Genomic DNA, 17,061 nt, shown 5'->3' on the forward strand with positions numbered 1-17,061 from the left:
AACCCCAATGGCACCCACATGCACACACTAGGGGACTGAAAGGCAGGCAAACCCCAAAAGAGCACCAGTTAAAAATTGAATTTACACACACACACAAAAATCATCCTGTAAAGCATACCTACAGATGTAAATTTAGTCAGGCAAGGAGAGGGGGGGAGGCCCAACATCCCATAAAAATGAATATGTGCCTAAACAATAACCATTTTTTTTAAACTAGGTATCCCGGAGTTGGGCCACCTGCCAGTGCCTTACTAAAATCAGGGCAATTCTAAGGAATAATTGGCTACATGCAAGGCTGTATTGTTTTTTTCTTTTATAACAACCAAACCGGACTCTCATTTAACAGGTCTGCAGTTGAGCTGTTAATTACACCAAGTCTTCAGCGGACCATCTCTTCTGAGTAGCCACACCAGAACCCCCAACAGGATCAAGAGCCACAAATTGCTCCAGGAACTTTCCACAGCAATACCCCCAACAGGATCACAAACTACACATTGCTCCAAAGACTTTTTCTGAACTGTTTCAACTAAAGAACTCATCACCAGAAGACCATGGACATCTCCACCGGATTCATCTCAAGGTCTGCAATGTTTTATAAGTTATGCATTTTTATAGATTTACACACCCTCTGTTTACTAGGGGTGCCTTTGCATCCATGCATTTTCAAGGAAGAGCCTAGTCCAAGGGAGTCTACTCTGAAATTGTCACTGTGTTTGCTTAGGGACCTCTCCCACGTCACCTATAATTACACCACACCTAAAACTAGCATTCCACACTTACTATATAGTGCCCTTTTACACAAAAGGTGGTATCAGCACATGACCACCATGGGTTTCAAAATATCAGCCCGGACATGTTACGTCTGTACGCTGATACGACATGCAGTAGGCACAGATAGGCTTTACTTATCTCAAGAGGTAGCCCCTAAAAAGCAAAATGCCTTCTCCATCTCTACCTATGTAGGAATAGGGCTGACATACAACCTAATTGAGTCCTATCAAGTAGTAGCAAATCTGACCCGCTACAAGACAAAACCTACAGCACTGTACCTTCTCATCGAGCCTAGCCATATCCAAACTGAGCTAGACAGGATGCAGAGAAAGGGAGCTATAGAGGAGGATGCTGTGTGGCCCTGAGATTTTCTAGAGAAGACATTCTTGGAAGTAACTACACCATGTAACCACTGCACGAACGCATCTGCTCCTGCTTCCATCTGTGGTCCCAGGGTGGCCCTTAGAGTGTCTGTGGCTGTCTTCGTTAACAACTGGGGGTCCCCAGACATGAAGTTTCAGTGCAGGGCCATCTACTTTGATGATATGAAGAGAAAAGGGTCACATAGGGGATGGTTAAATAACAGCGCAGATACTCTGTGCCAGGAGATCTGGACACTGAGATAAATAGGTACACATAGACAGAAGAGAAGGGCCAACTATTCATTGTAAGGAAACTCATGCTATATTCCTAATGTTTTCAGAGGCAACGGAACCATTCAGCTGGATACGAACAAAAACTGTGGCACAATCCTGCACATTCCCAACATGCAATGGGGCACCTCCACGCTGATGGGCACCTACTAGCAATGCAGTGAGTTTGCATAAACTCACCTCATCCCTGGATGGTGTGGCCTCTGCTCCCTCATCACCATACACATCCCAACCCTGGTCATCCCCAGAGAAGATCTGTCTGAACTGTCCAAACACCTGCTAAGGAAGAAAACAACACTGCTGCATCAGGCTTGAGAGAAAAGAACTGCTGACTATTTTGGCTGGACTCAGTACAAAAACATTCCTGAGGAATTCAGACTGTTCACCGAAAGCCCAAGTATCGGGGGGAGGGTGCATACCCTGCTACACCCTGCAGACAAAAGCAAACACCCGCTGGTTGCAAATAACCCAGTGGGAAATGCTCAGAATTATGAACAGCACTGAGCTCGGCCTTAATGCAATCAAGGAAGAACTGAGAGACATCCGCCTCATGGTGATGCAACATTGGTATGTGCTGGACTTGACGGCCGCAATGGAGGGTAGGGTGTGTAAAAAAATCTATATATTCTGCTATATTTTCATACCTGGCGATGACACGGACAATGAGACTCTGACTACTGCCATCCAAGCATTGCACCAATTACAAAAAGACAAGTGTGAAGAGAGAGGTGCCCATGAGCAGGAGTGGTTCACAAACCGGATCTCCTGGCCCCCCGGTGGCTGACTGGTCTGTGCACATAATTCTTTCCCCATTTACATCTTATTACTGTTTTGTTTCCTGCAAGTCGGGGTTTCCTGCTGTAAAAACGCAGTCCTCAAATTGGGTAGAATGCTTGCAGCTAGGGTAGTGGGACAACAAGCCACAAAAACGTGACTGTCATGACATATGGGTTTGATGGTGTAGTTGAAAATTCAACTAGAGGGGGGAATGTTAATATTGGAGTAATCAACGTTGATGCACACAGCGATACATTCACATACACAAACGAAGTCACATCACCATTATTCGATTCCCCTGTCAGGAACCCTCTGTCAAACCCAGGCCACAGAAATGTGGTCAGGTAGGCTTTCAGACCTAGGTCTGAGTTTACTGACTGACAGGTCACAGGTGGGGGTAACACTTAGCCGGCAGACAAACAAGCAAACAGGAAAACTTAGATCAGATACCAAAGATAGGCACAGCGACTTCTCCGAAAAGATTGGCCTCAATAAAACACACAAGGCTAGAGGGATGTGTGCATTCCCAAAAACACCATAAAGTTAAATGCCACGTGTAGTTAGAAACACTTAGCCAACCAGAACACAGCGCACACAGCACAAGCAGCAACCACGCGCCCTTCAGAACGGACATCTTGACACATACTTGCTGGTCCACATTGTGTCCACACAAGGTCGAGGCCTACCTGCATCTGTTATCTGGACATTATTTACAACTCCATGACAACTGTTTGCATGCTTAACCAATAAAGGAATGTTTTTTATTACTTTATGTTACTCAGAGAAATGCATAAAACCTTACTGCAAACTGATGTACACTGAGTCCTCAGACCCCGGTTCTGTAACTGCACTCCCTGTCGTAATGTTTAATTAAACAAACTGTTCCTGTTTTGCCAGACACCTGTTTTCTTTTGTTTTTTTAACGTTAATTCACATCTGAGCAACAGTCCTACTGTCTAAAACTGAGTTTTGCATATTGGGTTGGTATTTCAAAATGGCTTTCCACATTTTAAGTCTCTTGAGGCCATTTAGAAATTCTTGCTGTTCACCGAGACCCGAACTAAAAAGGCACAACCTCTTTCCTTTGTAAGCAGATAAATCTGACCAGTCTGCTGAAAAGTTTCTTTTCAGGACACGTTTTTACCTCTGCAGTTTTCCCCATTAGTAGTTGCTGCCCTATTTACTATTTGATTTTTAAACAGGCTCGCATTTCATCAAAATTTATTGTGGCCTCATAATTGTATACCGCACTGTTTCACAGCTACTGTTACATCTCTGACAACATGTTAGGAGACATAAAAGGAGGATGGATTATACTATATGCTGCAAAGGTATAGATTTAAACAAGCAGACAAAATGTATGGAAGTAACAGCTTCATTGAGAATTTTCCTAACCACGACATAAGAATTTCAGGATTGCAGATCTACTGAACAACTCCAGATAAAAATACACTGAAGATAGTATCAACATCACCTTCTCAGAAACACTGGAGTCTGCAAAACTTTGATCTATGATCTTAGACAAATACATCTTGCTTTTCTGCAAACAGTTTGCACACTCCTCTTGCTCCTCTGCTGAGATTGCGTCATTTTCAATGTCTTCTGCTTTTCTCTGGAAGATCTGAAAAGAAAGCATTTTTTCTTTTTAAAAAGGAAGAGCACTGCTCGCCTGTATCATTTGTCCATTACTATCATTGAGCAAATATCCTGGAATTTGAGGCAGTGACCCTGTAAAGTGCCTCTGTAACTCACATACATTATTTAATAGTCTTGTGCATATACTGTAGCATTAAGAGTATAAAGGGGAAGCACTCTGACGTCTCTGGGGCTTATAAAAGTTAAAATAAATAATAACTGCAAAAATCTCAGGGAGCTGTCACCCACTAAGATTTGCGGAATAAGTGTACAACCGTCCAGTTTGCGTGCCTCACTACTGCTTATCATAACCTTCCCTCTTAAAGGGGTATCACCTGGCACCACAGAAAGTAAGCTACACATACTGATATCCACTATTCAGACCAAACTTTGCTGACCAAGGACCCAGTATAACGCAGCTTCTGGTAACTTATCACCCACATGCGTTTTATATCAAGGTACATGCTATTGATATTGATGATGTCAGGAACTCTACACAAAAACAAATCTTAACAATACCTAAAGACCTGAGGTATATGACTTAAACAGCACACACCGCACTTCTCATAAAACTGAGTAACCAGGTCCATAAATATGTGAAAAGAAAGTTGGAGTGCGAGTGTAAGGTAAGCACATTAAACCAGAAGTATTTTTTCTTTTAAAAATACACACTGATATGGGATTGGCCAATCTACTGCATTTTTCATTTGTCTTTATGTAATCAAAACAGTATGCAGAAAGGAAAATGTTACTTACCAGTGGAGATCTGTTTGTGGCATGTAGTGCTGTAGATTCACATTCTGTGCATAAGCTGTCCATTTAGTATTGGGTTCGGAGTAGTACAACTTGTTTTTGTTCGAAGAAAGTTTGAGTCACGGGATCGAGTGACTACTCTTCTCGGTAATACTGTGCATGGACATTGTTTGTCCGCTGGCGGGAGAGTGAGGTAGTGAAAAGAGTATATAGTAGTATAGAAAAGATGTCCATGCAATTTATTTACATGCACATATATAAATAACTAAACTGCAATCTGTACACACTTCCGGGGAGGGTGCATGGGAATCTACAGCACTACATGCCACGAACAGATGTCTACTGGTAAGTAACATTTTCCGTTTGATGGCATGTGTAGCTGTAGATACACATGCTGCGCGTAGACTGTAAAGCAGTCTCTCCATAAAGCTTTGGCTAGTGTGTAGGGATTGCAATTGTTTGAAAAAAGTGTTTTAAGTACAGCTTGTCCAACATTTGCCTTTTGTCTGGAAAAGACATCTACACAATAATGTTTAGTAAACGTGTGTGGTGTAGACCATGTTGCTGCCTTACAAATGTATGCCATAGGTAGGTTACCTAAAAAGGCCATAGATGCACCTTTTTTCCTAGTGGAATGTGCTCTAGGTGGTGCAGGTAATTGTTGCTTAGCTTTAGTATTGCAAGTTTGAATGCATTTGCCTATCCATCTTGCTATAGTTGTTTTAGATATTGGTTTGCCTTTGTGTGGTAACGAGAAAGCCACAAAAAGTTGTTTTGTTTTCCTAAAAGCTTTTGTCCTGTCTATATAATACATAAGAGCTCTTTTCACATCCAGAGTATGAAGAGCTCTTTTCACATCCAGAGTATGAAGAGCTCTTTCTGCCACTGATTCTGGTTTTGGAAAGAAAGCTGGCAATTCTGTTTGATTAATATGAAACTGCAAAATGTCTTTTGGAAGAAATGTTGAATTTGTTCTTAATACAATTTTTTCTTTATGAACTTGAAAGAAAGGTTCTTCCAAAGTTAATGCCTGAAGCTCACTGACACGTGTAAGAGAGCGGTGATAGCAATTAAGAATGCTACTTTCCATGAAAGGAATTTTAGGGGGCAGGAGTGAAGTGGCTCAAATGGTGGAGCCATGACTCTTGTGAGTACAATGTTTAAATTCCAAGATGGAGCTGGAGGAATCCTTGGTGTAATTATTTTTTTTGGTCCTTCCATAAATGCTCTGATAGCTGGAATTCTAAACAAGGAAATATGTTGTCTATTGTGCAGATATGCAGCTATAGCGGCTAAATGTAAACAAATAGATGTGTAGGCTAAATTAACCTTTTGTAAATGTAAGAAATATTGTACAATGTGCTGTATGGTTGGTTGAAGAGGGTCAATGTTTCTAGTTTGAGAGTAACAAACAAAACGTTTCCATTTTACTGCATAGCACTGTATAGTGGTAGGTTTGCGTGCTTGTTTAAGGATACCCATACATTCCTGTGGTAAATTTAAATATCCAAATTCTATGACTTCAGGAGCCATATCGCTAGGTTGAGTGATTTGGGTGTCTTATCTGTCCCTGTTTTTGTGTTAGACGCTCTGGTCTGTTGGGAAGTTTTTGATGAGGAACAACTGAGAATTCCAAGAGTGATGAATGCCATGGTTGACGTGCCCATGTAGAGGCCACTAAGATCATGCTGAGGGAAGATGGTTTTATCTTCCGTACTAGGAATGGTAAGAGTGGGAGAGGGGGAAAAGCGTAAGCAAATATCCCTGAACTGACTCACAGAGCACTGCGCTTGGACTGAGGGTGTGGGTAACTGGAGGCGAAGTTTTAGCTGTTTTTGTTTTGCTGTGTTCCGAACAGATCTATTTGAGGTGTTCCCCATTTTGTGAAGTATTCTTGAAGGACTTGTGGGTGGAGTTCCCACTCGTGTGTTTGTTGATGTATCCCGCTTAGCAGGTCTGCTAAATGGTTGTCTGTCCCCAGGAGATATTGTGCCACTATGTGAATATGGTGACAAATCGCCCATTTCCAAACTGACTGTGCTAGTTGGGACAGTTGTTGACATTGTGTCCCCCCTGTTTTTGGAGATAGTACATGGCAGTCATATTGTCTGTATGAATCAACACTGTTTTGTGTTGCAATTGTGGAAGGAATGTTTTCATTGGTAAGAATATCGCTTGCAGTTTGAGGTAATTGATATGAAGAGACCGGTGAGTGTCGTCCCATATTCCCTGAACTGTTAGGATGATAGAGATAAGCTCCCCAACCGTTGTTTGAGGCATTCATTGAGAGTAATCTGAGGCACAGGGTCTATAATGGGCCACCTCTTCATAAGGTTTGTGGTATTCCACCAATGTAGAGAGAGAAAAGTCTGGTGGTTCAATAACACTAGATCTTCCATTTAACCCTGTGCCTGAGACCACCGACGAGAGACACTGTTGAAGAGGACGCATATGAAGTCTGGCATGAGGCACTATGGCAATACAAGATGCCATCATTCCTAACAGTTTCATAACAGTTCTTACTATGTATGTTTGGTTCTGTTTAAATGTTGCAATTAATGTATGAAAAGCTTGGACTCTGTTTTGGTTTGGAAAGGCTATTCCCAATTGTGTACTGAGGATAGCTCCTAGGTATGGCTGTGTTTGCAAAGGTTGGAGATGAGATCTGACGTAGTTTATGGTGAATCCTAGAGAATGTAGGAGGCGATTTGTAGTTTGAGTATCTTTTTGACACTGTGGAAATAAATTTGCTTTGATGAGCCAATCGTCCAGATAAGGGAAAACATAAATTTGTTTTCTTCTTAGATGTACTGCAAGGCATTATGTGAATACTCTGGGAGCAGTTGTGACTCCGAATGGTAATACTTTGAATTGGTAATGTTCTTCTGCTACTACGAATCTTAGGTATTTGCGGTGTGCAGGATGAATGGGAATGCGAAAATAAGCGTCCTTCAGATTTAGGGCTGTCATGAAGTCTCCTAGTTGTAATAGAGGAATAACATCCTGAAGGTGACCATGTGAAAATGTTCTGATAGGATGTTGTGGTTTAAGGGTCTGATATCTAATATTGGTTTGAGAGAACCATCTTTTTGGGGGAATTAGAAAATACAGGGAGTAAACGCCTGTTCCTTGGCATTGCAACGGTACTGGTTCTAAAGTTCATTTTAGAAGAAGGGAATGGACTTCCTTTCTTGAGAAGAGTTAGATGATCTTGTGAGAGTTTGTGTGTACGAGGGGGTATATTTAGTGGAGTAGAAATGAGCTCCAGACACTAACCATTTTGGATAATTTGAAGTACCCATTGATATGTGATAATTTGAGTCCATTAGGGGTAAAAGAGTTGTAACCTTCCCCATACAGGAGTGGTGTTTTTTAGTATTGTGTCTGGTAAGTCACTGCTTAGTGATTAATGAGGAACCTCTAGATGTAGATGGTTTCCTTTTCCCATATTATTGTTTCCTCTATATGATCCTCTAAAGTAACCTCTGGTGTATTGAGAGGTGGATTTAGTTTGATTTGTGGCTTGTTCTTGAAATGATGACCTAAATCCTCTGCTAAACCCTGCACAACGAAAATTACTCCTATGTGTGCTGGCCTATAAAGCTCCCATAGCTCTGGCAGTTTGATTGTTCTTATTTAACTTTTCAAGTGTGGTATGCACTTGTGGACCAAATAAGTGCTCCTTATCAAAGTGCATATTTAAAACTGCCTGCTGTACTTCTTGCTTAACAACACAAAAGGATGATGGACGGAGTGCTGAACAATGCAAACACTCACCCGAGTCACAGATCTGAGTTTAATCCATCGTTCTTTTGCTCACCATGCCACCCCAGATTGGACCCAGCCATAAGCCATAGACTTTCCTCTTGGTCTTTACGTGAGCTGCGCAAAATGGCCACCTTAGACACCCTTATGCAAGTAGTCACTCAAATGCAAAGGGATTTGACAGACTCAAAAAATGTTACAGCCGATTTAGTTAAAGTAACCCAGTTACAAAGTAAGGTGGATGGTTCTGAATCTGAGTCTCGTCCCACGCTTTCCACACCTACTAACATAGATGTGAACGTGCCGACACAGATTCCTCTAGCTGCACCAGAAAGATTTTCTGGGGACCCCAATAAGGTTCAGGTTTTTCTCACACAGGTGGAATTACATTTTACGTGTCGTCCCAGTGCCTTTCCGGATGCACAATCTAGAATTGAATTCCTTATATCATATCTGAATGGTGATGCATCTACTTGGGCAGTGCCATTAGTCCGATTAATCAGTCCCCTTTTGTAGAATTGGCGTCATTTTGTAGAAGAATTTGTAAAGGTATTTGACAGGCGTGCAATAACTATGTCTGCAGACAAAGAGTTACTAGAACTGTTGTGTAGCCATTTTAGTTATAGCTCCATGTACGTTAGTTTAATACACCAGGCCGCTGTGCACCTTGACCTAGATATATTTTATTCAGCTTCGCATTGTTATTTTTACAATAACCAGTTTTAAGGTCTTGTTTTAATTTCTTCTATCTAACTGTTTTGCTTAGTTCAGCATTGTGTTCTCAAACAACGCATTATTGATCACTCTGTGCTTCAGTCAAGGCTACAGTCTGGTACATTGTCGGTAAACGTGGTAGAAGTTTAGTCTCCAACATTCGTAGAAAATACACATCCTTACGTAGGGACATTTTCTTAGAACATCTGCTGTGTTAATTATAAAAACACTTTCTAGTCCCATTACACGTCAAGAGGGAGATTCCTGCCAGGGAACCACAACTGTATGCTGAATGCTTTGCTGCAGATGCTGATGCAGATTACAGGCCTTTGGTCAGGTATGAGGGTTGATGTCCTCCCAAGGGAACCTGAAAGGCAGGATTAGAGCTTAACATGCTGTGCTCAAAATATGATTTAGATAGGAAATAGTCCATCGATTCTAGTGGCAATATGATAGCATTATTCTTATGCTTCACTCTCATCGTCACCATTTTAATATTGTTGTGTTGTGTCGTTCTGGTTATTGCAGCTCACGCTTTGCTATCCAAAATGCAGTCGTTTTATTAAACCAATCTTTAAAACTTATACTACTTTTATTGTCATTTATATATGAGACCGAATTGTGAGAGAGAGAACCAGCTTTGTGACCTGAGTGACCACGACTTCCCTGAGAAGTACGATATGTCAGGCGCTCGGCTGCCCAATCACCTCTACCTTTCGGGAGAGATGAGAAGATGAGGCACTGCTATTTAGCCGGAGCAAAGCCCGGATTTGGAGCGACAAGTGTCACCCGCCATGGGTCAGACTCAGTCCCCCACACTGTGGATGATCTTGCTGCTCAAAATCCAGTAGTCTCATTAGAATAATGAGAGCCTACGCGACAGAACTACATCAAGGAAACAAAGACTTGATAACGTATTTGTCACACTTCAACCGGTTAGTAGTGGAAACCGCTTGGCCAGAGGAAAAAAGGTCAGCAGTATTTTATCAAGGGCAAAAAGACGAACTGAAAGACGTATTGGCCCAATTTGAACCGCAACCGGAAACCTACACTGAGTTAATTAATCTAACCCTGTGGATAGATCATAGACTCTCAGAGAGAAAAGGAGTGAGGAAAAAATGGGAAAAACCCAACTGGCGAATGGAAAGGTCCAGACACCTTCAGTTGTCCTCCGATCCTATTATAGAACCGATGAATATCGGAACTGTTCGCCCATCATTGACCAAAGAGGAGAAAGACATGCAACGAAGAAATGGACAGTGTCTGTATTGTAGAAAAAAGGGTCATTTGTAAAGGAATGTCAAAAGAAACCCAAAGGTAAAATTGATCCAACATTTGTGACAAAGAAAGAGCGATTGCTTTGGAAAATTCACAGGAAAACTAAAGTGCCCAAGAAAAAATGAAGGGGACCTCTTGGGCAAATTGACAATCCCTTCAGTGTGGTCTTGCACAAATCGCTATGTCAAACATTTTCGAATTTTAGTACAACTGACTTTACAGGGAAAAAGACAATGTACAAGTTCTAATTGATTCAGGGGCAACAGGACATTTTGTGGACCAACAAACTGCACTAGATTTACATATACTCCGTGTCAAGAAAAAGGTTCCTCAAGTTGTTTATGCAGTTGATGGTAGTGAATTGGCAGGAGGCCCCGTTATTAAACAAACCTCACGAATACAAATGATTTGCAAAGATGATGAGAATCTGAACCACTGTGAGATAATTCGCTTCAATATAATCCAAGCTCCCACATATGGTTTTATCTTAGGAATGCTGTGGTTAATGTTACACAATCCATGCATTGACTGGCGCAACCAGGTTTTGCGTTTTTCTTCTTGTTCAAAAAAATTTCTCCAACCAACACGAGACAAAGAAGGAAATCTTCAACACTCTATCGCTACTGCAGTCGAGAAAGAAACTGAGCTACCACCACATTATTCAGAATATACTGACGTTTTCTGTGAAAAGAAAGTGAGCACCTTACCACCTCAAAGGCCGTACGACGGTCAGATCCACCTAGTACCCGGCGCCAATATGCCAAATTGTAGAATCTTATGCATTATCAGAGAAAGAAAATCAAGTCCTACGAGAATACCTTTATCAATGCTTAGCCAACGAGTTAATTCGGCCATCACGATCTCCAGCGGCTTCTCCGCTGTTTTTCGTACCCAAAGCTAATGGCGAATTGAGACCTTGTATTGACTTTAGAGCGATAAACAAGATCACTGTTAAAAATAAATATCCAGTACCTCTCATACCAGTCTTGTTAGACCAGGTGAAATCCGCCGTTATTTATACCAAACTTGACTTACGAGGTGCTTATCACCTAGTTCGAATTCGAGAGGGAGATGAATGGAAAACAGCTTTTAAGACTCGTTATGGTCTATTTGAGTATCTAGTGATGCAGTTTGGTCTATGTAACACTCCAGCAGCTTTCCAATATTTCCTAAACGATGTTCTGAGAGAATACCTAGACATCTTTGTCATCGTTTATATTGACGATATATTGATCTATTCAAACTCTGAAGAAATACATGAAGAACATGTAAAAAAGGTATTACAAACTCTTTGAAAGCATAATTTGTTTTGCACATTAGGGCAATGCAAATTCCATACCAAAGAAGTTGAATTTTTGGGAGTCATTTTAACACCTGATGGCATGCAAATGACTGAAAGAAAAATTCAAGCAGTATCAGAATGGCCCACACCAAAATCAGTATGTGACATCCAATTTTTTTTAGGATTTGCAAATTTTTAATCGACGCTTAATCCATCACTTCTCCCAAAAGGTGGCACCAATTACCAAATTGCTAAGGAAAAAGGCTGTCTTCAAGTGGTCCCAAAAGACAGAGGAGTCATTTCAAGACTTAAAAAAGGCCTTTACTTTAGCTCCCATTCTAGCTCATCCCAATGTGGAGGAACCATTCATTGTGGAAGCCGATGCATCCAAGGTCGCTGTTGGGGCCATCCTATCCCAACGTCTCTGAGAAACTGGACAATTGCACCCCATAGCATATGTGTCAAGAAAACTGAATGAAGTAGAACAGAATTACACCATAGCAGAAAAAGAATTACTAGCAATTTGCAATGCTTTCAAAGAATAGAGACATTATCTACTGGGAGCAAAACACACCATAACTGTATACTCTGACCATAGAAACTTACAATTTATGAGCTCTGCCAGACTACAAATTCCCAGGCAACTGAGATGGATGCTATTCTTTGCAGAATTTGATTTCATAGTGACTTTTAGACCACGAGTAGATAATCCTAAGGCCGACGCATTGTCTAGGCAAGATTCTTCGATCACACATACTGAACAAAAACCCATTATTATTTTAACGCCTTCAAAGGTGTTGTGTTTAATAGCAGCCTTAACGTTCTTTGATCTTATTCGTAATCATTTTCACATAACCAAGTGGCAAGAGTGGTTACAGCAAGACACCAAAAGGTCCATTCAACAAGTCCTACCTCTACACGAATCTAGAGTATTCCTGCCCACTGAGGAGTTGAGAGACAGCTTTTTATTGGTTGCAGTCATCCTCTGGCAGGTCATCCAGGTCCTCAAAAAACACTAGAACTCATGAAAAGGTATTTTTGGTGGCCAACATTTGATCATGACTTAAAGCAAATGCTACAATCATGTGAAGTATGTGCAAGATGCAAAAGCGAACATAGCAAGCCCAAAGGTCTATTGATACCTCTACCCGTTCCCAATCATCCACGGGAAAATATTTCTATGGATTTTATTACAGGTCTTCCTCGAGTAAAGCAATTTACAACCATTTTAGTGGTGGTGGATAGTCTTACCAAATATGCTCATTTCATTGCCTGTAAAGGTCTCCCAACCTCTGACACCTTAGCAACTATCATCTTAGAAAACATTGTTCATCTTCATGTACTTCCAAGAGTCATCCACTCTGATAGAGGAACACAATTTTCTGCACATTTTTGGCAGCAATGGTGCAAGGCTTTACAAATTGATTCGACTTTATCCACTAGTTATCATCCACAAACGGATGGTCAAACAGAGAGACTAAACCAAACTCTAAAACAATACTTACGATGTTATGCTACAAAATCTTTTGTGGATTGCAGAACTGGCTTATAGCAACTCTCACCACTCTTCAATAAACTCAACTCCTTTCTATGGTTTATATGGGCGTCATCCGCACATTTTGCCAGTTACGCTACCTGTTTCTACTCAAACCACTCCAGCAGTCATGGACATGTTAACACACATGAAAAAGGTACATTCACAATAGCAAACAAAGCTACACCAAGAAAAGACAAAATATAAAATGCAATATGACAAAAAAACACCAGCCTGGTCCTCAGTATACAGACAAAGATAGAGTTTGGTTATCCACGAAAAACTTTGTGTTAAAAAATAAAAATATGTTTCATCCAAAATTCATAGGGCCCTATGAAGTTCTGCGACAAGTGAACCCAGTAACCTATCAACTAAAATTGCCATTGTCCTTGAAAAGTCATCCGGTGTTTCACACTTCACTTCTTAAACCTGCTTCGCCCTCAAGTGTCACACAACCTTCTCCTCTATTAGTCCAAGGTCATTGGGAATATGAGGTGCGAGCTATCTTAGACTGCAGATATCGTGGGTCTTCCCTTTGGTACTTAGTGTCCTGGAAAGGATACGGACCAGAAAATGACTCCTGGGAACCTGCAAGACATGTCCATGCACCACGTTTGTGCGACGCTTTCATCTCCTCCATCCTGATAAGCGGGGCCCTGGACCGTGCTTGGGAGAGGGGTGTAATGTCAGGAATAAGGCTGTGCGCGGTCCAGGTCCCGCCCGAAACTCTGCTGCGTGTATTTGCAGCGCTTCATGCGCACTACGTGTCATCCCCTCCTGTTCTAAAAGTGGTCATCAGCGTTGCCTGCCCTGTGGTAAAGCTCATGTAGCTGCAGGGTCAGGACATTGGTGGACAAGATGCACTTAACAGTGCTATTCTATGAGGGGACTACAATTCCCAGGTTTTTAGAGGCAGTGGCCATCTTGGGGTGTGGCAAGCCTATAAAGCCCAGCCACACCCAAGCACATTGCTCACTATTTTGAGGACTTAGATGTAGTCAGACCTCGTGGGGGTTCCTCTGAAGAAGAGCAGATTGACAGCAAGTCGGAGTATCCTTGTTTCCATAGTGAATTCAGATAGGAGTAGGTCGTACTCGTAGCGGTAAGGTCTTGATGAGCCCAATCTTGAAGGGAGTTGTTACTTCCAAAAGTACAGTGCCCCTTACCACAACGAGAAAAGCGTTTACAGTTCTAAGAGTAAAGCGGCCTTGGCGCGACGATCAAAGCGCTTCGGATCACAGAGTAAAGCGCCCCTTAGCACAACGAGCAAAGCGCTTCAGGCCACACGCGTAAGGCACCCTTGGCACGATAATTAAAAGTGCTTCAGGCCACATGAGTAAAGCGCCCTTGGCACGACAATCAAAGCGTTTCAGTCCACAGGAGTAAAGCGCCCTTGGCACGACAAAGCGTTTCAGTCCACATGAGTAAAGTGGTCTTGGCACGAGGATCAAAACGCTTTAGTCCACTTGAGTAAAGCGCCCCCTTAGCACAACGAGCCAAGCGCTTCAAGGCACATGAGTAAAGCGCCCTTGGCACAACAATCAAAGCGTTTCAGTCCACATGAGTAAAGCGCCCTTGGCACGACAACCAAAGCATTTCAGGCCACATGAGTAAAGTGGTCTTGGCACGAGGATCAAAATGCTTTAGTCCACATGAGTAAAGCACCCCCTTAGCACAACGAGCAAAGCGATTCAAGGCACAAGAGTAAAGCGCCCTTGGCATGACAATCAAAACGTTTCAGGCTACATGAGTAAAGCGATCTGGGCACGAGTATTAAAACGCTTCAGGCCACATGAGTAAAGCGCCCCCTTAGCATAACGAGCGTACCGCTTCAGAAAAAGCAAGTAAAAGCGCACTCTGGCATAATGAACAAAGCGCTTCATGTATGATGATCAAAGCGCTTCATGAACAACAAGCAAGGCGCTTCTGCCCAACGAACAAAACGCTTCAAGTTCAATGAGTAAACTTTCAGGCCTAGGTAGTAAATGTGAAAACGTTTCAGAGATAAGCAAATTATAGTTTCATTGTTTTTTGGAAAGCATAATATGTGCGATACATATTTAAGTCTTTGAGAATTTCTAGGCTGAGATCAAACGTTTATCTTATGAATGCATATTTGATATTCAGAGTATGGCCATAATCCAAAGCTCTTGCCATCTCTAGGTTCAGCGGTTGCAGTTTGTTCTTGTTCCAACATTCAAAGAAGGGGCTACGACCAATTCACAAAGGGTCTCAATCTGATATCACGGAGACGCCTTTATTCAAGAGTCTATTGGTGAGTTATACTGTTATGAATGAATGTATGCATATTTGTTCTAACTGTTTCTTTTCAGATCTCTCTCCCTGCAGTTCCCTACCTTAATTCCCTTCCCCCCGCCTGGCTTCATCATAACTCTGTGCTATAATAGCTTTCTGAGTTGGTGACGTCGGGAGGTGGGCCTTTTGTTCAGCAGCGTGCGGATCCCGAGGAAAGGGCACTGTGACAGACTGTACAGAGTCACTGAAAGTGTTTTGGTGTTTTTTCTGTTCCGAAGATTTTTGTGGATGGAAAAGTTTCGGAGCCGAAATCGAAGCTGCTTGTTGTTTCTTTTTCGGTGCCGAAGTGGTCGGTACCGAAGCCCCATATAGTTTTTGTTTTGTCGGTGCCGAAATAGAGGTACTGGTTGTCAATGCCGAAGACTTCTCTTTGGCTCTTTTCAGTGCTGAACTGGTATACTGGGCATCCGAATAAGTTTCTCAGCTCCGACCATGACTGGAAGGCAGTGGGGGACCAGTGACCTCTTGTTTTATCCAATGGGAAAGGGGGCTTTTTACTTACAGTTTGTGCTGGTTTTAATGGTTGACTCGCGATCTCCAACTACACATCAGAGTCCGAATATTGAACGGAGAAGACCCCCTCTTGTTCCACATCTTCTTGTGCGTGCTCGTCTCCAAAGATGTCCAGTGTATCTTTTGTCTGTCGAGACACCATTTCCATTCGACTACTCCTTCGGTCTGTAAGGGTCTTTGACTGAAAAGAACGGCACTCTTCACAGTTCTGATCGGTGGGGTCTGGTGAAAGACACAAATTAGAAACCTGGTGTTGGTCGGTGTGTGGGGATTTTGAATGGGATCAAGGGCAAAATCTGAATGGAGTACGTTCCATCAGGGCTGCGTTGTTCGATACCACATGGAAGAGGTAGGCCCAAGGAGGGCCCGAACAGGCCTTACTGTCCCCGAAAGGCTCGAAATTTTTTTATTCCAAGTGTAGAAAAAGGAACCAAGAGTTGAATATTAAGGAATACATGTTTGGAAACAATACCAACGACGAAAGATGGAAAGAATCACATTTTAGACTGTTTGGAGCTACCAACTCAGAGCGAGAGGCACACACATCCAAACACGACGGTGGAGAAAAACAACATAAGAAACGACTCCATACCCATGTGCAGTATTACCAAGAGGAGGAGTCACTTGATCCTGTGACTCTAAAACTTTCTTCGCACAAAAACTAGTTGTACTACTCCAAACCCAACACTAGATGGCAAGCTTATGCACAGCATGTGTATCTACAGCTAGACAAACCATCGAACATATCTTTTACACCATTCATTATATCATGGGCTAAGCCGGTAAACCTCAACAATCTTTTCAAAAATAGAACTGTGCTTATAGGCTTTTTCTCCACAACACTGTTTCTGCAGAAACTATGTGACAGCAGTTGTATGCTTTATTCCCTAATAACTCACAATGTAGAGTTCACAAGTTTGACAGCTGGGATAGAACACATCTGCTACATACACTAGAGTGCAAGGCCTCCATGATTTTAAAAGGGCATGTGCAGCCTCACTCTGCAAATGCAAAAACAGTGTAACATGAAGATAAATAAATTACAATGACTTCCACAGTTTATAAATCAG

General features: G+C 42.0%; 1 protein-coding gene across 3 annotated transcripts in view; it reads right to left on the minus strand.

Moving 5' to 3' along the window:
• The window catches only part of LOC138250083 (E3 SUMO-protein ligase RanBP2-like), a 580,259-nt gene that overhangs the window by 359,449 nt on the left and 203,749 nt on the right, over nucleotides 1-17,061 (minus strand). For all 3 annotated transcript variants that reach the window (XM_069204483.1, XM_069204484.1, XM_069204485.1), the window contains exon 15: nucleotides 3,676-3,822. In XM_069204483.1, coding sequence (XP_069060584.1) covers nucleotides 3,676-3,822 — 147 coding nt within the window. The remainder of the gene's footprint in view (nucleotides 1-3,675; nucleotides 3,823-17,061) is intronic.

Source organism: Pleurodeles waltl, chromosome 8 (genome assembly GCF_031143425.1).
Source record: "Pleurodeles waltl isolate 20211129_DDA chromosome 8, aPleWal1.hap1.20221129, whole genome shotgun sequence".
Classification (NCBI taxonomy): Eukaryota; Metazoa; Chordata; class Amphibia; order Caudata; family Salamandridae; genus Pleurodeles; species Pleurodeles waltl.